The sequence below is a fragment of the Hyperolius riggenbachi genome, chromosome 9 (genome assembly GCF_040937935.1).
Source record: "Hyperolius riggenbachi isolate aHypRig1 chromosome 9, aHypRig1.pri, whole genome shotgun sequence".
Classification (NCBI taxonomy): domain Eukaryota; kingdom Metazoa; phylum Chordata; class Amphibia; order Anura; family Hyperoliidae; genus Hyperolius; species Hyperolius riggenbachi.
The window spans coordinates 44,851,103-44,874,489 of NC_090654.1; the positions used below are offsets into that span (position 1 = coordinate 44,851,103).

General features: G+C 44.7%; 1 protein-coding gene across 3 annotated transcripts in view; it reads left to right on the plus strand.

Moving 5' to 3' along the window:
* LOC137532282 (laminin subunit beta-1-like) overlaps positions 1-23,387 on the plus strand; it is a 163,800-nt gene that overhangs the window by 101,448 nt on the left and 38,965 nt on the right. For all 3 annotated transcript variants that reach the window (XM_068252636.1, XM_068252635.1, XM_068252637.1), the window contains exons 19-27: positions 1,810-2,002; positions 5,272-5,415; positions 7,652-7,883; positions 9,322-9,485; positions 9,593-9,817; positions 12,576-12,790; positions 16,596-16,692; positions 18,172-18,550; positions 20,576-20,760. In XM_068252636.1, the coding sequence (XP_068108737.1) occupies positions 1,810-2,002; positions 5,272-5,415; positions 7,652-7,883; positions 9,322-9,485; positions 9,593-9,817; positions 12,576-12,790; positions 16,596-16,692; positions 18,172-18,550; positions 20,576-20,760 (1,834 nt within the window). The remainder of the gene's footprint in view (positions 1-1,809; positions 2,003-5,271; positions 5,416-7,651; positions 7,884-9,321; positions 9,486-9,592; positions 9,818-12,575; positions 12,791-16,595; positions 16,693-18,171; positions 18,551-20,575; positions 20,761-23,387) is intronic.

Below are 23,387 nucleotides of genomic sequence, written 5' to 3' on the forward strand. Positions count from 1 at the left end.
TGGAGTGTATGATGGCTGGGAAGGAAGGAGTGGGCGGGGCTGCAATTCTGTTAGTGAGGGAGGGGCTTCTAACATAACAGCCACAGGTTCACATTTATTCCATTTTGCAGAATCACAGCAGATTGTAAAAACTGAAAGTCAAAGGATCCTATTATATTAAAGGATACCCGAAGTGACATGTGACATGATTAGATAGACATGGGTATGTACAGTGCCTAGCACACAAATAACTATGCTGTGCTCCTTTTTGTCTTTCTCTACCTGAAAGAGTTAAATATCAGGTATGTAAGTGGCTGACTCAGTCCTGACTCAGACAGGAAGTGACTACAGTGTGGCCCTTACTAATAAGAAATTCCAATTATAAAACACTTTGCTAGCAGAAAATGGCTTCTAAAAGCAAGAAAGAGGTTAAAAGGGGAATTTCTTATCAGTTAGGGTCACACTGAGTCAGCCACTTACATATCTGATATTTAACTCTTACAGGCATAGAAAGGAAAAAAGGAACACATCATAGTTATTTGTGTGCTAGGCACTGTACATACACACGTCTATCTCATCATGTCACATGTCACTTCAGGTATCCTTTAATAGGATCCATTCACACGTTTTAGTCTACAGCGCTGAGCTTGAGCTTACTGTCCCACACTGTGATTTTGTGAGGTGACAAATGCATGTTCCTGGACAACAGTGCCACTTGCAGGGATGAGATGGTACTGCAAGTATCCAATATTGATTTAGTTTGACTCTCTACCTTAAAGAGAACCTGTACTGAGTAAAAATATTTAAAATAAACAGATGAGGTATCTTCAAATGAACATTACATAGTTACCTTGCCATCAGTTCCTCTCAGAAGCTCACCATTTTCTTCTGACAATGATCCCTTCCAGTTCTGACAATATTTTGTCAGATCTGAAATATATCAGTTGCTGTCAGTAAAATATCAGTTGCTGTCAGTTATAGCTGAGAGGAAAACTGGTGTACCAGGTAATGTCCATGTTTCCCTATGGCTCAAGTGGGTGATGTTACAGTTTAACAGTGTGCTGACCAGAAAGCTGTTATGGGGTAATGGCCATTTTCAAAATGGAGGACGGAAAATTCCCTTGATCACAGTGAACAAACAGGATGCGGGACAGGAGAAAGACACTGAGGAGTAGACTACATGGAAGGTAAGTATGACTTGTGTATGCTTATTTTGACTTTTAATTTTCAGTTCAGGTTTTCTTTAACATTTTTTGGCCCACAATCAATCCACGGTTCTGTCACATCCCGGCCCGGATTTACATCACAGGAGCCTATAGGCACAAATGTCCTGACATCCTAGACTTCGCCCTCCATGAACCTACAAACCCCGCGGAACTGGACCACAAGTGTGCTGGCTGGCCCAGCTGTCCCTTCTCCCTTGCTTCCCTTGCCCCTCATAGGTAGCTACAGGTGCCCTTTAGTACCGTATTATGTAGCAAGAGGTAGCCTCAGAAGTAGCTAGAGGTGCTCCTGTCTGAAGGGAGATCTGGTCAGTGGAAAGCCGAGAGCTGGGTGAGTAGCCTCTCATTTACACTCTGCTCAGGACTCAGCAAGGTGATTGCCTAGTAAGGTAATTGCCTAGGCACCTGCCAATTATGCCTATACCTAAAACCATCCCTGCTCTCAGAGAAGCTGTACCACCCACTTCAAGTTATTTATGATTCATTGTTCATTAGTTTGTGTGATTGAAGTGTGAATGATGCTGTGCTATGCAGCCATTTTGGTGTAACTGTAAACTTGCTGTACGAGTTCAACTAAATCCTACTCATCTACCCATGTGTTCCTCAGCTGGTCCTTCTGCCCAAAATCTACGAGCTTCCTGGTTTCCAGGGCAACGATCCCGTCTCCGCCCATCATCGAGAGGAGATGGAGAAGTACCGGTGCCTGGAGTCCTTCAAGATGGCCACCATGCCAGTGCTGGCGGAGATGTGCATCAAGCTGCTGTGCAGCATCTCTGCCATCATCCATGATGGAGCTCTGCGTGAGTGATGCATCCACTTTAACTGATGTCTGCCTTCTAGGGACACCGCTTCACAATGAAATGGCAATTATGGTTTGGTTAAGGCTGCTGTCATATTAGGCAGATTTTAGGCAGATTTTCTCTTGAGAGATGTAAGAAATGGATACCTTAAAACATACATGTCAAAGTCCGGCCCGCGGGCCAAATCTGGCCCTCAGAGCCATTAAATTTGGCCCTCAAGTGGTTTTCCCACTTTGCATTGTGTTTGGCCCACTCTAGACCATCAGGAAAGCTATATTGGAGGTGAAGCCCTAGAACACCAGGGAAGTCATATGGGGAGGTAGGGGGAAAGCACTAAACAGTAGGGAACTATATCAGGGAGGGTGTGAGTCTCTAGACACCAGGGAACTGTATAGGGGTGGGAGGACCACTAGACACCAGAGAACTTTATAAGGAAGGACGGTGGCCAGTAGACATTGAGGTTGGCCCGCGACTAGGTACCAGTATACAGTGGTTCGGCCCACTTTGTATTTGAGTTTGACACCCCTGGTTAAACCAGAGATCACAAAATCTAAAGCTTTGATACTTACCCGGGGCCTCCTCTAGCCCCCTAAGCACGTGTGAGTCCCACGCCGTCCTCCCGCGGTCTGCCATTCAGCCGCGATCAGCCCCGGTAACTGGCTCAGTCACGTCAGTCCGGGTCTACTGCGCATGCGGGGGACATCTGCACATGCGCAGAAGACCCAGACTGGACACGACTGACCCTGTTACCGAGGCTGGTCGCGGCTGAACGGCAGACCGCGGGAGGATGGCGAGGGACTCAGCGGTGCTTATGGGGCTGGAGGAAGTTCTTTAGATTTTGTGATCTCTGGTAAACTTTAAAGGATTTCCAAGGGGAGAAATAAATAGTTGTACTTACCTGGGGTTTCTTCCAGCCCCTAGAAATCTATCAGGTCCTGCAGTGCAGCTGCGTTGTCTTCCAGCGTCCCGCTGTCACCTCCGTAAGGATTGCCAACCCCAGCCAGGTCACAGGCTTCTGCGCATGCGTGGCTTCGCACCTCTCATGGTCGCGCTCCTGTAGCAGTAGCACCACAACTGAAGTCGCTGCACACTACGGTACCCATCGGCTCAACAAATGTAATTTTTAAATAGAGACAGACATTTGGGGGGCCCTATGGTTTTGGGTCACTGGGGCAATTGTCCCCTTTGCCTTCATTGAAGCGTCCTGTATACCAGATTGGGCTCTCAGTGTCACTGTGTTTTTCCCTCTTGTTTTATAACCAGTTTAGTATCATTTGAGTCATTTATATCCCAGAGTGCTCTAAATAAGGGATGTGGAACTCCAGTCCTCCAGCCAGGGCCGACACCATCACACATTTTTGGAACAGCTCAAATGAATTGATGGGACTGAATCAGGAAAGGTGTGAACACATAAAACATTTCTCCATTTCTCAGTCCATCCTAAACACTGGCACGAATATGGCCCTCGGGGACTAGTTTCATACCTGCGCTCTAAATGCCTTGTTATGTCATTGAGTATATTATCAGGCAATGCTGTGTTTTCACAAAAACCTTTAAAGGATACCTGAAGTGACGTGTGACATGATGAGATAGACATGGGTATGTACAGTGCCTGGCACACAAATAACTATGCTGTGTTCCTTTTTTTCTTTCTCTGCCTGAAAGAGTTAAATATCAGGTATGTAAGTGGCTGACTCAGTCCTGACTCAATAAACATAAACACACCTGATTAGAAAGACTAAACAGAAGTATACCCTAGTAGAAAAGTATATAAAACTTAACTTTTAATAAAGTTACATTAAAACAACATCATATTTGCTGGCTATTTTGTTAACTGTGAAACAAGTGGACTGAAGGAAACAAGGTTCTGGGTCAAAAGACCAACCTCCCAGTTCACACTAGTAAATATTATAAACCCTACACCAAACTCAACATGTTTCATTTCCTCAATTGGAAACTTCGTCAGGAGTGAATATGCCCTAGTGATAGAGTGATAAAGTGCTACACATAATAAATACAATATAATTTTCACATATTTACAAAAAGTTAGCAAAGTAGCAGAGTTACGGCCACTACCAGCAGCCTACCACAGTTAACAAAATAGCTAGCAAATATGATGTTGTTTTAATGTAACTTTATTAAAAGTTAAGTTTTATATACTTTTCTACTAGGGTATACTTCCGTCCTGACTCAGACAGGAAGTGACTACAGTGTGACCCTCACTGATAAGAAATTCCAACTATAAAACACTTTCCTAGCAGAAAATGCCTTCTGAGAGCAAGAAAGAGATAAAAAAGAGAATTTCTTATCAGTGAGGGTCACTCTGTAGTCACTTCCTGTCTGAGTCAGGACTGAGTCAGCCACTTACATACCTGATGTTTAACTCTTTCAGGCAGAGAAAGAAAAAAAGGAACACAGCATAGTTATTTGTGTGCTAGGCACTGTACATACACATGTCTATCTCATCATGTCACATGTCACCTCAAGTATCCTTTAAAGTGGACTTGAACTCAGAACTTCCCTCTGCTCTTAAAGATAAGCAACAGCATAATAACCTTTAAAGGACAACCGATGTGACATGATGAGATAGACAAGTGTATGTACAGTGCCTAGCACACAAATAACTATGTTGTGTTCCTTTTTTTCTTTTGCTGCCTGAAAGAGTTAAACATCAGGTGTGCAAGTGACAGTTTCTGTCCGGGTCGGGACCGGGTCGGACTGGGTCAGACTATACCAACCCTCACTGATAAGTAATTACAGCCATAAGGAGGAGGAGAAGGAGGATAGATACAGTTGTTTTTCTCATCAGTTTATTTTCTTTCTTTTTTTAACATTTCAATCTTTTATTTGCAAAAGAAAAAAAGACGTATTACAGCTGCATATAGCATATAAACAGGGTTGTCACATATCATAAATGTCAAGAAAGTTTATTTTCACCTTGGATGTCCTTTAAAGAAAAAAAACATATCTTTGTTACAGCTGATACAAATCCTGCAATAAATCTGCAATGTGTCTACTTCCTACTTTCATGGAAGCAGAAATATTGTTAACATCCTGTGTTTACAAATTAGCTGCTCTGCCATGACAGTCAGCTGGCACAGATGAGAAATCAAATTACAATTTGTGATTAGCCATAGATGAGTGGGGATTAGACAGGCTAAATTCTCTAAATACAAACAGGGTGCTTTTCTCAGCGTTTCCCTTTTTTCACTTGAATGTGTATAAACCTTCCCATATCTCTTACGTTCTGATCTGTTTTTGTATTTCAGCTTGTCTGTGTGACCTGCAAGGCTCCCTCAGTGCAGTGTGTGACAAGATAGGAGGACAGTGTATGTGTAAACCCAACGTGATTGGCCAGCGCTGTGACCAATGCGCTCCTGGGACCTATGGGTTTGGTCCTCATGGATGTAGCAGTAAGTAATCACCCCTCATTCTTGCTGTCATCACAATCTACTTTTTGTGCCCCTCTTGCAGGTAACACATTGTTTGATGAATTTCCATGTCTTCCATTGGCTTGTCTAAGTGGGCTCAGCGATAGCTGGATTTAGCTGTGGCATTTAGCATGCCTGGTATCACTTGTATGATGTGCCTCGGCAGGGCCGGGCCGAAAGCAGAGGCAAGAGAGGCTCCAGCCTCAGGGCGCACTCGGCTATCACTCGGCTATCATTCCCCTATTGTGTTTGAAGCAGGGAGAAATAAGAAAAGGTGACTGCTAGATAAGCTAGATAACTAGAGATCTGATGATCTATCTGATGCGTTTTTAGAACATTTTTTACCAGGATAGAATTCCAATAGATTTCAGTTTGAAATTTATTGGAATTCTATCTGATGGCATTTTTTTGCCATCAGATTTCCATTAAGGCCAATGCAAACTGATAAGCAATCTCATCAGATCGACCTAAATTTTCCATCCTGCCAGCTCGATGGAAATCCATCGAAAACGATCAAAATCGGCCATCGATCGGTCGATTGGCCAACCGATTTGCAAACGATCAATCGATCGATCGATCGATCGATCGGGATCGATCGGTCGGCCAGAAAATCGGCTGAGTGTATGGGCCCCTTAAGTCTAATAGCAATCAGTGTGTGACGGCTGGGGTGGGAGGGATGGAGGGGCGCACTTTGGTGTCTCAGCCTTGGGTGCTCCTGGACCTTGTCCCGGTTCTGTCCCCCAGTGAATCATTATGATGACCATACATCCAGCAGTGGCTGGATAGTGTAATGGTTAAAGGCTCTACCTTTGACACAGCAGACCAGCGTTCGAATCTCAGCTCTTCCTGTTCAGTAAGCCAACACCTATTCAGTAGGAGACCTTGGGCAACACTTCTACTGCCTACAGAGCACATCCTAGTGGATGCAGCTCTTGTGCTTTGAGTCTGCAAGGAGAAAAGTGTGATATATAAATGTTCTGCTTCTATACATCTAGCGATGGACTTTATTGATCAATTAACTACAGTGTGGTTGGAGTCGATTGACTAGTGGCATACACACTACAAGCGGGATCCTATGCAATCCTCATTCACAGCTGATGTGAACAATGCTGTGCCTCTATGCTCAGGAACCTTCTTCTCAAGTGTAATTATCTACTGTTGGGACTTCTCATAAGGTGTCCATATATATCAGTGTCACTTGGCCAACAATCCACTTGGCTGTTGTCTTGGCTGTCCAAGGTGTCCAGAAAAGTCTTCTACAGCAACACAGGTCAATAAGGTGTCTCCATACAGTAGGAGAAATTGGCAGCCTTTCCAGAGGCTGCACCCGAATTAACTACCTGCATAGATGAGCAGAGCTCGAAAAACTGGCAAATTACACAACTTTCATTCAAAACAGGTACAGCAAAGGAGGATCTTAGCTTCCTCAAAAAATAATATTTGCACAAATTATTCCCTACTAGGCTCTTCCATGGCGATGACATAACCTCACGGAAGAGGCCTAACTGCCAATCTAACAGTAAAAACAGAATTCTTACCTGGTGCTGCTGGTCATAAATGGTATATATACAAATGTTTTGTTTTCCAAAGGACAGCAAATAATTGACAGCACTCCTAGGCTGCAAGTTCCTGGGGGGGGGGGGGGGGGGGTCTGCACACCTCTGTTGGTTTCATTTTATTTGCAGCCTAGGAGTGCTGTCAGTTTGCTGTCCTTTGGAAAAGGTGGCTCCATAGTTGTGGATAGGTGAACTTTAATTTCCACAGTGTGTTTAGTTGGTCATATCAAAGAAAGTGTAAGATCATCATGTGCCTTAAGGCCCATACACACGTCGGATTTTTCTGAACGACGGGTCGTTTGAACGTCCCGTCGTTCAGTCCTTCGCACGTCAAATCCGACGTGTGTACAGACTATCGTTCGCGTGATAAGACGCTGCTAACCAGTCTTATCACGCAAACGATAGTCTGTACACACGTCGGATTTGACGTGCGAACGACTGAACGACGGGACGTTCAAACGACCCGTCGTTCAGAAAAATCTGACGTGTGTATGGGCCTTTATGGGCTCAAGTCAATGTTATGTAAGGTTAATATTACTCTTAAAACATGTTTGTTGAAGTAAAATTTAAAGAAAATATTTTTTTAAAAAAAGGGCAGTTGGAAGGTTTCTAGTGTCTTTTCCAAGTGATACCTGAACACATGCATGTTTGTCTCTCGGCAGGGTGTGACTGTGACCCTCAGGGTTCCACCTCAAGATTCTGCAACCCGGTGACGGGCCAATGCCAGTGCCAGAACAATGCGGCTGGGAGGCAGTGCAATCAGTGCCTGCCGGGACAATGGGGCTTCCCTCACTGCAAACCGTGCCACTGCAATGGGCATGCTGAAGAGTGCGACTCCAGAACCGGAGCCTGCATCGGATGCCGTGATTTCACAGATGGTCGACATTGTGAAAAGTAAGTTTTAGGATTGGCCGGGGAACCCATCTACTGTCAATTTAAAGCTAATGGGAATCAGAAATAAAAAAACAAAAAACAAAACAGATGCTTAACAAAAATAAAAAAGCAAAAAACAAAACAGATGCTTACCTAAGAAAAGGGAAGGCTCTGGGTCTTATAGAGCCTTCCCGCACCTCCCATGGTCCCCTCGTACCAGCAGTGGCTTCTCAATTTGAATCCACCGCTGCAGAGGCTTTGGGAGCCCGAGTACTCCCAAATATGGGTGACTATTTACTGCGTATGCGTGAGAGAGAACGAGTGGTCGGGCATGCGCAGTATGGAGCAGCCCGTCTTTGGGAGCACTTGCGCTTTCGAAAGGCTTCAAAAAGCCTCCTGCTGTGACAGAGCGCTGTATTCAACTGGTATAACGGGGAAGCCAGCGCAGGAACGGCAGAAGTAGGAGAGGAGTCTTCCCTCTCCTTAGGTAAGTATCTGTTTTTTGTTCATTTCAATTCCCATTCTCTTTAAAAATCACTGCTACTGCCTACAGGAGGGGATTCAATTACCTTCTGGTCATAGTTATCTTATCCAAAATATGAAGCTTTCTGTTATTTTCATGCTGAGATAAGCTTGTTACTGAGCTAAAGGAAAAAAACTTCCCACAAGCCCGCTGGCACTACACAGTTCTTGTAGTTAGTAAAAACACCCAGACGAGGTGAAAATAAATAAAATTTATGGACATATAGGGACTTATTTCAGAAAATAAGGGGTTTACATATATTTTTGGGGCACTAAAATTTTGGGGACATTTGTCATTTTTGGATGTTACAACCCCTTTTAAAAATTGTCTGTAAGTTAATTGAATTGGTAAATTAGTATTCCAGCATGCCCGGAGGTTTCCCTCACCGTTGCGCAAGTGTCTAGTATAAAATACTTTGCATGCAAACCATATTGGAAGCTAAAGTACCTCCTAGTTTAATAAATGTTAGCACTTGTCTTGGATGCAGAGCATGCATTTTTCAGTCTAACAGAGGCGGTGTATGCCTGTGCGATTAACCATTCACTTGCAACATGTATTTAGGGATGCACAGCCTTTCCCCCCACCTTTTCTTAACTTTGTAACTATGTAACTATAAGGTTAACTGCTCCCAGACCCTCCTCCTGAGTTTCCTGTTTGCATGATAAGTAGTAGCAGATTTGCATATGATTTGCATCTGAATTGAATGCGAAGTGTGCAGAAAATCTATTTAGGTGCTGCACACTGAGCTGGTGGTCATTTCAGATGCAGCCTTAGTGGTATGCGCTGGCGTTCTCCTCCCTCAGTATTCCAGCATGAGTAGATCTGGAGGTGAGTTGTCACTTACCCTCCACTTTAAAGGGATATAATTATTATATCTACTGGCACTCTTCAAACAGCCAACAGACTTGGAAATATAATGATGTGTATTGCTTGCAGGTGTTTGGATGGTTACTACGGAGACCCTGTTCTTGGTTCTGGCCGCCAGTGCCGCCCCTGTCCTTGTCCTGGTTACCCCGGCACACAAAATTACCATGGTAGCTCCTGTTATGCTGACCGAGACTCCAGCCACATTGTGTGCCTGTGTGCTCCTGGTTATACTGGTAAGAGCCAAATATGAGCCCCATATTTATTAGCAATCTGTATTTTGGAGCGTTCTGTTTCTGAGCTTAATATCCATATTTACCTTTCAATATATTTTTTTTACCAGGCTCACGTTGTGATCATTGCTCTCCTGGCTACTTTGGGAATCCAGACCAAGATGGTGGGGAATGCCGCCCTTGCCAGTGCAACAATAACATTGACCCCACTGACCCTGAGTCATGTGACTCACGTACTGGAATGTGTTTGAAGTGTCTACACAACACTGACGGGCATCACTGTGGAGAGTGCAGGGCTGGCTACTTTGGGAGTGCAGTTCTGCGCAATTGCCGCCGTAAGTATGCGGGCGTGGTGATGGGTGACTCATTCTGCTTGTTGTGAAAATGACACGGGTGAGGGCCAGCCCCAAGAAGCTAGTGTGGATAGTTGGATGTGGGGGTCAGAGGGCCAGATTTATCAAAGCATTACCGACAGTTTTTTCTTCTAAAACTGTTCTAACCAGCAGAAGAACAGTTCTGCATGATAGTAAGAACCTTCCCAAAGCCTATGTAATAGCGGCAGTTTAGGGTGGATTTCTAGAGCTACACGACAGTTAAGAAAAGTGCAATCTATTCCTTAACTGCTGCAGATAAGAAGTGCTCATTAGCAGTTCTTCAGATAGTGCAGGCTAGATGTGATTTGTGAAGGGCTCCTCCCCCCCTCACTCAGAGCTTGCTGACAGCAGGTGTGTCGGTTACCTCAGCAACAGCAATTTCCCTCACACACTGCACTGTCTGAGAGACCTTCCTAGTTCCTACTATTCCTTACAGTTTAAGAAGGAATCTGCACTAGCTAGTGATTTCTTATGATGACTGAGACAGTTCTGTATGGATTTCAAAAAGCCTACTAATATTTTGTCTCAGACACTCTTGACAAATCTGGCCCACTGACTTCAGGTGGACTCCCTGATTTTGAAGTTAGGTTATATGGCCCCTCCCACCCAACTAACACTTCCTTCTTCCCCTTGCAATGCCCCTTCCAGGCTGGCCCTCATGCCTCTGGGCCAATGCAACAGCCAGGCAGATGTCACATGAGGAGGAGTTTTAGGTCTAGGCGTCTACCCCATAGTTGGATCTCATCTGACTTCAGGGACCAGTGAAGCTCCATTAGTGGCCCCAGCCTGTCCTAGCGCTATTTTAGGTTGCATATTATGATAAGATATTCAGAAATCTACTACCAGAACTCTCTGACAGTAAAAATCAAAGTCTGCAGACAGATAATTAAGCAATATTGTCATTTGTGGAAAACAACTGGTTAAAGAGAGCCTGAGGTGGGGTCAAATAAAAAAAAAAAGTAGGCTACCTGATCCGCGGGGCTGAGCAGATCAGGTAGCTTCAAAAACCACCGCTCCTGTGGGCCACAATGGCCCACTTTTACAATCTATAGGTCACAACGCTGCACTGAGAGACTGTGTGTCTCTCATAGCGTGCAGGGAGGCGGGGGGAGCGGCAGGAGGTGCGGCCAGGGAGAGAGAACTGCCCAATGGCAGCTCAGGAAACCCTGTAGGAACACCCCTGGCGGGTGTTTTGAACAGGGAATTCCACTCCCCTGTGTTTACCTCTGAAATAGCAACAAATATTGTCACTAATCTCAGAGGGCTATAGCGCAGTGGTGGGGAAGGGGGGGGGGGGGGGGAGAGAGAGTGGCGGTTGGGGAACACAGGGGCATGTGAGGAGCCAGAGAACATGCCTCTGTGTCCCATCTGCCCCTAGAAGATCCACCTCGGGTTCTCTTTAACGGCTCTGACATAGGAGACCAGGTTTGGAATCTAGGCTCTTCCTGTTCACTAAGCCAGCACCTATTCAGTAAGGAAACCTCCGGCAAGACTCCCTAACACTACTACTGCCTCTAGAGCGCGCCCTAGTGGCTGCAGCTCTGGCCCTTTGAGTCTGTGAGGAGAAAAGCGCAATATAAATGTTTTGTGTCTTGTCTAGATGGTGCAGTATGTTCAGATACAAGGGGGATAAATGAAGGTAGAGGAGGGTATTCACTAAATGAGGTTGCTATGAAGGGCAACCAACCAGTATGGCGTTTTGGAGAATAGCTGTCTCCACTGGGATACAGGAACCACCACTGTACTGCGGCCCCTTTCTCTCAGAAAACAGGCTAAGGCTGCCACTGCCTACTGTGTATGCCCTAGTAGTGGCTCTTTGAGTCCAGCAGGAGAAAAGCGTGATATAAATATGCTTTGTCTTGTCGCTCGATGGTTGCCAACTGTGTTGGCCCCTAGTGGCTGCAACAGGAGATTGGAGAAAAAGGCTATTCATGTGTTAACATTCATTTCAAATAAAATCCATACACATTTGGACAGCGAATCAGCACCATGGAAAGTATTAGGGCTGTGGCCCACTAGAAATCATTAAAGGACTGCTACAGCAAAAATTAATAAGCAGTTAAAATCGGCAAGATCCAACAGGTTTTGGAATAGCCCATCTCCTCATGGGGGATTCTCAGAGTTTTCTTTGTTCTCAAAAGCATTTTCTGAACATCAGTTGCTAAGTTTAGCTACCAAAATTGTGTGCAAGTGAATAGGGGTACTTTACTTTTGTGTGCTGCAAAATTGCTTTGTACAAGGATTGAAAAGTGACTTTGCAAGATCCTATACTTTGTACTGAAGCCCAACCGCTTAAAAAATGCTGCAGGACCCACAGTTGTGATTTGTATGGATGGTTGGAAATGATTTTTACAGAATGTAAAAAAAAAATTTGTCAAAAGAGTTAGTTAACTGAAAAAGAAATGTGGAAACCGCAATTTTCTGCAGATATATGCAATTATGCGGAGACCGCATTTCCAATTGGCAAACTTTTGCCTTCTCTGATTGGCCTAATACTTCTGAAGTCTTCTGATTGGCATAAAATGACTGCAGTAATCCCATTTCCGCTGGCAAATTCTGCATTCTATGATTCCCGCCGTGGTAACTTAATTTCCGATTGGAATCTCGGAAATTGGAATTGCAATCGGTCCTGTGAAATCACCAGCAATCAATCAGCTCTTGTGGGCCCCAGCCCTTAGCATTACATAAATGTGTATTAATACTAATATTTCTTCCTTAGGCTGCACCTGCAATGATCTGGGCACTCTACAGTCACATTGCACCAGGGATATCTGCTACTGCGACAGAGTGACCGGGCACTGTCCTTGTCGGGCCAACGTCATAGGCAAGAACTGCGATCAGTGTGCCCCCAATTTCTGGAATTTCGGGGCAGATTTGGGGTGTGAAGCGTGTGCCTGTGTCCCGGAGCACTCCTTGAGACAAGACTGCAATGTGGTGAGTGTGGACATCACTCGGAGTGTCTCTGCCACTTTACTGAACATATGCCTTTGGTTGGTTTCCGTACTCCACAGGAAAGGTCCTTTTACACTTAAACAGTTGGTATACGTTGGTACGCTTTTTTTTTTCCATAGCAGTGCATTGGGAAAAAGATTTCAGTTAAAACGCGTTAAAGAGGAACTCCAGTACTATATAGTTCTCCCACTTTTAAATGGTGGCGGCTAAAAGGTTTAACAACAATTTATAGTTTAGTGAATGATGCAACCCTCAAGACACTCTCCTCACTTAAAGAGCATAAGCAACTGCCAGACACAGAGCTTTTTCGCTTCTTCCAAATTTCCCACTTCATAAATAAGCACATTAAACCTTGCAAGTCGCTACTTACCAGAACCTGGTTTGAACATGTTTGCGCTGCTAACCCGGGCTCCCCAGGCCTTATTTCACAACTATATAAAAACGCAATATCGCCCTATAATTTGCCTAAGCCTCAATACATCTTGAGATGGGAAAAAGAGCTTAATAATACTTTTGATATAGAAGACCTACGGCACGTGTGGAAGGTTACTCCTAGCCTCTCTATAAGTACCTCCTTAGTGGAGACCCAATATAAAGTACTTTTACGTTGGTATATGACCCCGGATCGTCTTGAGAAATTTTGCCCAACTAATAAAGGGTTATGCTTTAGAGGATGTGGTCAGCGGGGCACCTTTACACACGTGTGGTGGTCTTGCTCGAGAGTACGCAGGTTCTGGATTAGAGTTTATCAAGTAATTTACACTACCACCCAAGCGCAGGTACCAAAGCTACCAGAGGTTGCCCTCCTAGGTATTAGGCCTCCTGATCTCACAAAACCCCAACACAAGCTACTAATGCATATATGCCTCGCCGCAAAAAGAGTGATAGCGGGCTCCTGGAGGACTCCCTCGCTTCCCTTTAGCTCATTTAAAGCTAAGCTTAGTCATGCGCTCTGCTTTGAGAAGATGAAAGCTATCCTGGATGATTCGCTCCGACAATTTGAAATGGTGTGGAGGCCATATTTTACCCAATATTCACATTGGCTCCCAGCTTCCCTCACTAATGTTTGAATCTACCGCTCCCATATTGTAGGGAGAGGACTGGTGGGGTGGCGACAGAGCGGCGAACGGTTCCCTTTCCCCAAACCCTCTTCTTTCCATTTCCTTTCTCTATACTTTCTTCTCTCTCTAAATGGTTCTGTCCCATTTACCTAGCAGTTCCTGTAGCTTTATAGCTAGGAGACAATTAGAGTCTGGGATCACCTCCTTTCAGTTTGAGTTGCTAATCTAAACAATTCCCAGACAGCCCAACAAGAACTAGGGTACCTTAAGTCGAGTGCTATTGGACCACCAAGACTGAGTGGTGGCCATTGTCATATTGTTTAATGTCGAGCTATTTGTCGACTTTTTGGGGTGTTGGTGAATGATGCCTAGTGCCGCCGACACCGATGTTAATCCTATGATAAATTTCTGCGGTTGCAGATTCTGCTGTACCTTATGTTATGCGCTTCAATGCAGTTGTATATTTCATATATGTTTATAAGGATTTGTTCACTTTTATATTGAAATAATAAAACTTATGTGATAAAAAAAAAAAAAAAAAAAAAAAGAGGAACTCCAGTGAACATTTTAGTGTTGCCAGGTGATGTAGCTGCTGCATGGTTTTTTGGCAGTTGGAAACAGCTGTAACAGCTATTTCCCACAATGCAGCAAGGTTCACAGACAGGAAACTGCCAAAAAAAGTACGTACTTTTCTTATGGGATGGGTTTCTTGTGGGAGGGGTTTCACCACAATATCAGTCATACAGCGCCCCCTGATGGTCTGTTTGTGAAAAGGAATAAATTTCTCATTTAAAAGGGGTTTCAGCTACTGATTGGGATAAAGTTCAATTTTTGGTCGGAGTTTCTCTTTAAGTGTGAACTGTGCCATAGGAAATCATGGACATTACTTTGAAAATCAGTTTTCTTTCAGTTATAACTAAGAGCAACTGATTAAGTGTAAAAGTGGCCGAAGCAGAATTACTGTGGGCAAAACCAGAACAGGGCTAATTGGTTTGGAAATAGGGATGCAATCCCAGAATCGAAACAGTTCCGATTCGCATAGGAATTCCAAGTAAGATCACGGAAATTACACTGTTTTGAGTACCGCGTTCCGTTCTGCCAATGCAAAAATTTGCTTCAGTAACAAGAATTTTCAGCAAACACTGCGTTAACACAATGGCTAGGAAAGAGAAAATTGGCTTCTCTCACAAGAATTTTCGACCAGTAGTGACAACAACAAAATGGGCGCTGGGTATTCCCTGGTCTCCAGAGGCCACACTAAAGTGAAAGAACGAATGTTGAATGGGGGGGTCCAGGGTCCAGACAGCTGAATTTTGATAAAATTAGAATTTGGCTGTTCCGATCAACCCTATTTAGAAACTGGTCATTAACGGGGAGCTAGTTAATCAAAGAAGGTGTCAGGAATCAATCACTAGCCTTCGGAGTCTGACTAGTCCTTTGAGTTCCAGTACAGTCCAGGGAAGGTGAGTGTAGAGCGTCGGAAACGGCCCAGTGGAATCATGTCACATTACATGTCTAGTGCCACAGAGGAAAACATTTCTGTAGGTTATACCTACATCTACAAGAGCTGACTGCAGTCTTTCCATCGTTTCTGCGTCTCCTGACTCATTGTCCAAGCACCAGGGTCATAACTGTGGTCAAGGCCAGATTTATACATTTTCCACCCCTAGGTCAACTTATGTGTGGCTCTCCTTCTAGTATGTGCAGCAGCCCCCTTCCCATTGTATGTGCAGCTGCTTTGGGCCACAGCTGCCCTCTTTCATGTGTTAATCCCCAGTTGCAGCCTCCTCTTCCATATCAAGCAATGCCTCTTCCATATGCAGTAGATCCCCGTCCATGTCCAACAACCTTCTTAGTCAACAGCAGCCCTAGGCCTGGGCCTCTGTGGCATTTCCAGAGATCCAACTCTGACTCTAGTCATGTAACTGTGAGATATGAAACTCTTGTGAAGATTTAGAAGCTTCAGCAAAGAGTCAAAAGAAGGTATTTTCTTTTTTATTTGGTAAAAACGGCAAAAGTTTTTCTTTTTTCATTCATATAAAGTTCTGTCAAAAGTTCTGTTTCTTCCAAATAGAAGGGAGGGGTCAGAAATACATTAACAGCCCTATATCTCTGGAATGTGCTTCATCACACATGGAAGAGTTTGCCAAGATGTGTAAGGAGATAAGGCACTTATTCTCAAAGCACCGACTCATTTGAATACGTCCATAACCTCAATTTCGAATAGCAGCACAAAGCTGGGCGCTATGATTACCAAAGCTTTATAGCCTGGGAATTAATCTAGACTGAGTGGCAGTAATCCAAAGAAACCAGCCATAATGTATGGCACCTTTCTTCAATTTTCTTTGAAAACTAAAATCTGATTGGTACAGGAGTTACTGAACTTTTATCGGTGCCATTACTCTTTGCAGTACTTTAAGGCTGGCAAGACTTGAGCGTAGGTTTGGGGTGTCTGATATTTTTTTGAAGTATTCAGGATTGTTGGATCTTATAGAGCATGGTATGTGTGTGTTTGTAACTGTCTTTGGCTTGCTTTGCATCGATTTTAAATGACCTTTGCATTTCCTTTATGTTGCATTTGAAGTGTTTTTTTTTTTATTCTACTGAGGTGGATGACGTGAATGCACTGTAAATGCAAAACAAATGCATTTACAGTCAACTGCACTCATTTAAATATATGCATGAAATATATGCATCATAAAACCATACTCTTGCTCTTTCTGCAGTACACCGGACAGTGTCACTGCCAGCCCGGCTTTGGTGGGAGAGTCTGTTCGCAGTGCCAAGAGAATTTCTGGGGAGACCCCAAAAGGAACTGTGAAGGTACAGTAATTGTTGCTTAACTATCTGGAAACCAGGAATATCCAAGCCATCATTATTGTATTTACGTATAAGGTTCTCATTAGCAGAAACATTATTCGCAGTAGAATCACATAGTCCAATTTTCCTGTTTCCCTCAACTTGTCCTCCCTAGAATGCTAAAGTACCATTTTTCCTAAAAGTTGAGTATCACTTCTAAAAAGAGGTTTGCAGCTGAGCTTACTGCCGAAATCCTAGTTATGGAGACCATCGCTAGACTGTCCTCATTACCACAGACTTCCACCATTTTACTGATGTGCAACTCTACATCTTAGTGAAACTATTTTGAATTGAAACATGTGGGTTCGTTGTGGGGACTTGTCAAAGACTTTTCTGTCATAGATTGGCTGTAGGTTTTCATGCCTTAGTGGTCTAGGTGTTCTACCCGATGGCAAACCTATAGTCATGGGGCTCAGTGCAAAATATACATTGAGTACCTTCTATGCTAATACTGTGTATGACAACCACATGCTAAGGGGTGGCTATACATCACTCGATCTGCTACCAGATCGACCCTTAGATAGATCCCTCACTGATTGACTCTGATTAGAGACGGATCCATTGCCTGCCAACACACTGCATACAGATTTCTTATAAATTTCAGCATGAAATCTTTTGGAAATTGTACTGCTGCCTGCCCCAATTCTATGTGCCCCACCCATGTGTAGTGCTGAAGGCTTACCGGCCCTGCCCATATGCAGTGCTGAAGGCTTACCGGCCCTGCCCATGTGCAGTGCTGAAGGCTCACCTATCACACGCCTCTTCCGAGGTTCCAACTTCACAGGGTGCGCCTGTACCATGTGACACCTAGTGCATGTAGTGTCATCGCTATTTGTGCTGGTGTCATTTGCTACAGGCACTCGCTGTGACACTGGACACCGGAGGAGGGTAGAATTTGTACCGGTGTGTGACAGGGGAGCCTTCAATATTTTACCCAGGCACAAAATATTGATTGGATGGCCATGTTGCGGTATCCATTCCCCTCCAATCCAATATAACTATCAGATCTGAAGGTTAATTAGACCGCAAAATCGAGTGCTGTATCAGCACCCATACATAACAGACCTCCAGATTAAAAGTCTGATGGCCTACCAGCTGAGCTATCCAGTATCTTACTGAACATCCCTAACTACCACTATTCAAACAATATATAGAAATGATCATTACCACTATAGCTGAACTGAAGGAGTTGCTTACTTCTAGTGGAATCTCACTGTAATAGCGGGCAAAGGAGGGAGGTGAAAGGTTAGGAACCCCCAGTGGAGGGTTCCGTGTGAGCGTATGCTTAGGTTAGATCATAGTAAAATATCGATAAATATTATGGATATTTTACTATATGAATGTAGTCGAATATCAGTAAATTTATTCTGCTACCCTTTTACACAGGTGTCTTCTTAATATCTACGCCGTTAACTGGTTTTTAATCATGCAATCTCTCTCCAGCCTGTAACTGTGACACGTACGGCTCAGAGATACAGCAGTGTGATCACCAGACAGGTATGTGCCGCTGCCGGGAAGGGTTCACCGGGCAGCGATGTGACCAGTGCGCCAGAGGTTTCCGAGACAATTACCCGCGGTGTTCAGCCTGCCACCAGTGCTTCTACCAGTGGGATGCCACCATCTCTCAGCTCAAGAACCAGCTCCAGGCTATACGGAAGAAGGTGTCGGACCTGCAGGAAGGCGTAGAGGCTCCCGAGATCAGTAACAGCCTCATCAAAGAACTGGACGACAAGCTCAGGACCATTAAACAGATTATCGGAGACGGAGCCATCGAGGGGACCCGTATGCTGGAGCAGATGAACAAGCTGGTCAACAAAATAAGGCAGGTTCTCTTGCACTGAGTTTACTTTTCTCACAGGAGATGTTTTCTCTTTTAATATACAGATGAAAACATATGAATATAGGCACTCCTAGCTACCTGCTTACCACAATAAGACACTCATTGTTGACCTGAGGAATCAGGATATAGCCCACAAAACGTGCTGCAGGGTGCCTAAGCAGGGGCGTAACTGTAGAGCTTGGAGCCCCAGTGTGAGTTTTATATAGGAACCCCATCGCTCTATAGATATGGAGCCCCGAAACAGCTGCAGTGTCAGCGAAAACAATAAGAAAAAAGTTAAGCATTACCATTATTCAATGCACATATAGTGGAGTTCATTACCAGCATAGCACCAAGGAAAAGCTAATAATATGGATGAAGGGCACTGGATGCAGTTATAACCTCTTCATCTCCCATTGATACGCCACTGTTTCTAACAAATAAATATTGTTTATATCCAGAGGCCTATCCAGGGAAAACTGTGCCCATGGCAAACACAATGAGGCTGGGGGGGGGGGTTTCATCCTCCAAACATTTTAACATGCAGTTTAGGATAGTTGGTTGGGTCCAAGTTGAAGAAAAACATGGGCTGAGCGAATAGAGTACTGCAATAGGTGAGCCTATGCATATCCCCCAAATAACAGTAAGGCCCCAGTTACACTAAATCAGTTGCTCTCAGTTATAGCTGAAAGGACAACTGATTTTCAAAGTAATGCCCATGTTTCCCAATAGCACAGTTCACTCTATATGCATTTTAACTGAAATCTTTTTCACAATGCACTGCTATGGAGAAGGGAAAAAACAAACGCGTACCAACTGATTAAGTGTAAATGGGACCTTAGACAGTTGTTCCCCCAAATAATGTATCCATGCAGCAGAATGTACCCAGATAAAAACTAGAATCTGTATGGAGAACACCAAGGATGCTATGGAGCAGTGCCCCCAGTAAGAGGCGCCCATGGCACATGCCATACCTGCATGGTGTACCCCTGTAGACATCCCTCTGTTTATGTCAGACAATTTTCTGCTGGTGACGTCTTTGACGTAAGCCACCCTTTTTTATTTTAAAACTGTTTTTAGACATTTAATTATACCTGAGGTGCCTCCTACCACCCCATTTATGTAGGTAAGAGAGGCAAAATAAGTACATTTTTGTACAGCGGGAGACATAGGCAGCGCTTCCAGACAGAGACTGTGCCCGAATTGGCTATCTGCCAAGATGTGCAGAGCTCCAGAATATGGACAAGATTACACAGCATGCATTCAAAACAGGTACAGCAAAGGAGGGCGTTAGCTTCAGTATAAATAATATGTGCACAAATTATTCCCTACTAGACTTCCCCATGGCGATGACTGGCCCTCGAGGGGAAGACCGCTAGTCTAACAATAAAAACACAATTTCTCCTAGTGCTGCTAATCATGAATGGTATACACATTCTTCGAACAGACATCAAACAAATGACAGCGCTCAAGGCTGTCGTACATTTTGGGACAACATATTTTGAGTTCATTTTTTGCTTGTGAAAACATTTCTTGTGAGAAAACTCTGGAGAAAGATTCTTTAAACCTCTCCCCAACACTGGAGATGTTTGGAGATCTCAACTGAGCAAATATGAAAACCCTGATATCTGTATAGATTATGTGTATGGTAAATTTCATTTCCAGACTTTACTTTTACTTTAGCTTTGGACATTGTGGAAAGGAGTTATAAGCTTTACTGAGCTTTTTATTTCAGTCCATGCACTCATTAGAGAAAATTTACCTCACTTCCTGTCCTAACAGGAAGTAGGTAGTTCTCTCCAAAAGGGATGGATGTAGCAACAAAGTAAAGGTTTTGTTTCATGGGTGGGGATTGGGGAAGTGCAGGTTAGGTTTGTCTGTGCAGACTGGATGCAGCAGAACAGGGCACTGAGTTATAGATAGACGCCCTGAGCTCTGTTTATAATGACAGTGCTATTAATAGCTGAGTGTTTATGAAACCCCATAATAGAATCACTAAACCATTTCTTCCCCCTCCTCCCTCTTCAGGACAGAGGTGGCCCAGCTCTCCTACCAGCTGCATTCCCAGGAGAAGAAGATGAATGACACCACCAACAAGGACCGAAAACAGAAGGGGAAACTGGACAAGCTGACCTTAGAGTTCACCCTCCTGAATGAGACCGTGCAAAACCTGAAGGGACAGATAGAAGCCATCGCTGCCTCTGGCTTCAATGGTATAACCAACTGTTATTGAATAATAGTAGTACAGAGAGTGTATTAGTACATAACAATCAATGAGGGCTGGCCTGTCTTCTGCTCAGAGCTGGGACAAAGTCCTCCAGCACCCAAGGCTGAGACACAAAAGTGCGCCCCTCCATCCCTGCCACCCCAGCCGTCACACACTGATTGCTATTAGACTAAGAGGTGCCCCAGGGCCCCCAACACCTTACTCTCTAGTTATCTGGCCTGCAGTCTCTGCCATGTATCTCCTTTTCATATTTCTCTCTGCTTTAAACACAACAGGTGAATGATAGCTGAGTGAGTTGTGCGCCCCCTCCTACACTGCACCCTGAGGCTGGGGCCTCTCTTACCTCTGCCTCGGCCCCACCCTGCTTCTGCTGTCATGCATTTTACTGCAGCAGATAACCGAGTTCAAACAGAAAAGCAGAAATTGCTCATGCTTTCCTATGGGCCCTTTTTACACATGATCCTTGAGGCCTATACCACAGCTGGTTCTAGTTTCAGTGGACTCTTTGAAAAAGTGAAGTTCCGCTCAATGGTCCACAGAAGTATTAAAGTGAATGAGAACCGAAATTTAAAAAAAAATGACGCACTTGCGCATACGCAGTGTGGAGCCGCCTGTCTTCGGGAGGACTCGGCTCCCGAAGACTTCCGAAGTCCCCTCAGTGGGGGATGTGAACGGGGGAGCCAGCGCAGCACGGAGGGCACCGGGAGAGGGAAGGCTCATTAGGACCCAAGCCTTTCTCTCCTTAGATGAGTATCTGACTTTTTTTAAATTTAAATATGGGTTCCCATTGGCTTTAAAGCCTTTATTAAATACAATAAAAACGGCATAGCTTGCTATGACTGAGGAGTGGGACCAGTGTGTGTCCAAAACATGTCAGCGAACCTGTTATGCCGTTTGTTTTGTATTTAATAGAGGCTTTAATACTTCTGTGGACCATTGAGCAGAACTTCACTTAAAGAGTCCATGGTCTGGGGAATGAGTCAGTGGCGTACCTAGGGCATTTGACACCCGGTGCTGGGTATTATAAGACACACCCCCCCCCCCCAAAAGTACAGGTGCAAAAACCGGGCGGGGCTATAAAAATGGGCATGGCCATGACCGGATGAGGGCGGAGCTAACTTTAATTTACCGTCAACCTGGGGTGAGAGTGATATGGAGGCTGCCATATTTATTTCCTTTTAAACAATACTAGTTGCCTACCAGCCCTGCTGATCTATTTGGCTGCAGTAGTGAACTGAATCACACCAGAAACAAGCATGCTTGTTCAGGGTCTGTGGTTGAAAGAATTAGAGGCAGAGGACCAGCACGGCAGGTTTTATCAAGAAAATACACATAATATGTGCAGATTTGCCCAGAGAATACGTTCAATCATGTCGGCAGATTTGCCCAGAAAATACATGCAATCATGTCGGCAGATTTGCCCAGAAAATACATGCAATCATGTCGGCAGATTTGCCCAGAAAATACATGCAATCGTGTGGCAGACCTGACCAGAACATAAATGATACACCTGGCTGCTAATATAAATTTTAAAAAAAAAAACATTTACTCACCTGCAGCAGAGCTCCTGTTCCGGCCTCAGTCCGGTGCGCAGCTCCCACGATCCTCTGCAGCCAGCAACTGAAACTCCCAAAGTCTCCAGAGCAGGGCTTCGGACATTTTACTATAGCCCTGCTCTGACGCTGCGGTGAACTGACACGGCATCTATTAGATGCCGAAAGTCAGTTCAACCTGGGGGGTGCTTGGAGAATTTTAGGGGGTGCCTCAGCACCCAAAGCACCCCCCCCCCCCAGTGCCGCCACTGCCCCCAGTATAGGTAGCTAGTTGCTCCCAGTGAAGGTAGTATAGTTGCCCCAATATAGCTAGTATAGTTGCCCCAGGATAGGCAGCATAGCTGCTTCCCCCAATGTAGGTAGTGTTTCTGCCCCCAGTGTAGCTAGTATAGTGGCCCCCGTACAGCTGCCCTCCAGTATAGTGGCCCCCATAGTTTCCCCAGAATAGCGGCCCACAGTTTAGATAGTATAGTGAGCCCCCAGTGTAGCTAGTATAGTGGCCTAAAGGTAGCTAGTAAAGTTGCCCCCAGTGTAGCTAGTATAGTGGCCTCCATTGTAGCTGGTATGGTGCCCCCCCCAGTATAGGTAATATAGTGGCCCCCATAGTTGCCCCCAGTATAGTGGCCCCCAGTATAGGTAGTATAGTGGCCCCCAGTATAGGTAGTATAGTGGCCCCCAGTATAGCTAGTATAGTGGCCCCCAGTTTAGGTAGTATATTGGCCCCCAGTTTAGGTAGTATAGTGCCCCCCCCCCCCCCGTATAGCTGCCCCAGTATAGGTAGTATAGTGGCCCCCAGTATAGGTAGTATAGTGGCCCCCAGTATAGGTAGTATAGTGGCCCCCAGTATAGCTAGTATAGTGGCCCCCAGTTTAGGTAGTATATTGGCCCCCAGTTTAGGCAGTATAGTGGACCCCAGTATAGCTAGTATAGTGGCCCCCAGTTTAGGTAGTATATTGGCCCCCCGTATAGCTGCCCCCAGTATAGGTAGTATAGTGGCCCCCAGTATAGGTAGTATAGTGGCCCCCATTATAGGTAGTATAGTGGCCCCCAGTATAGCTAG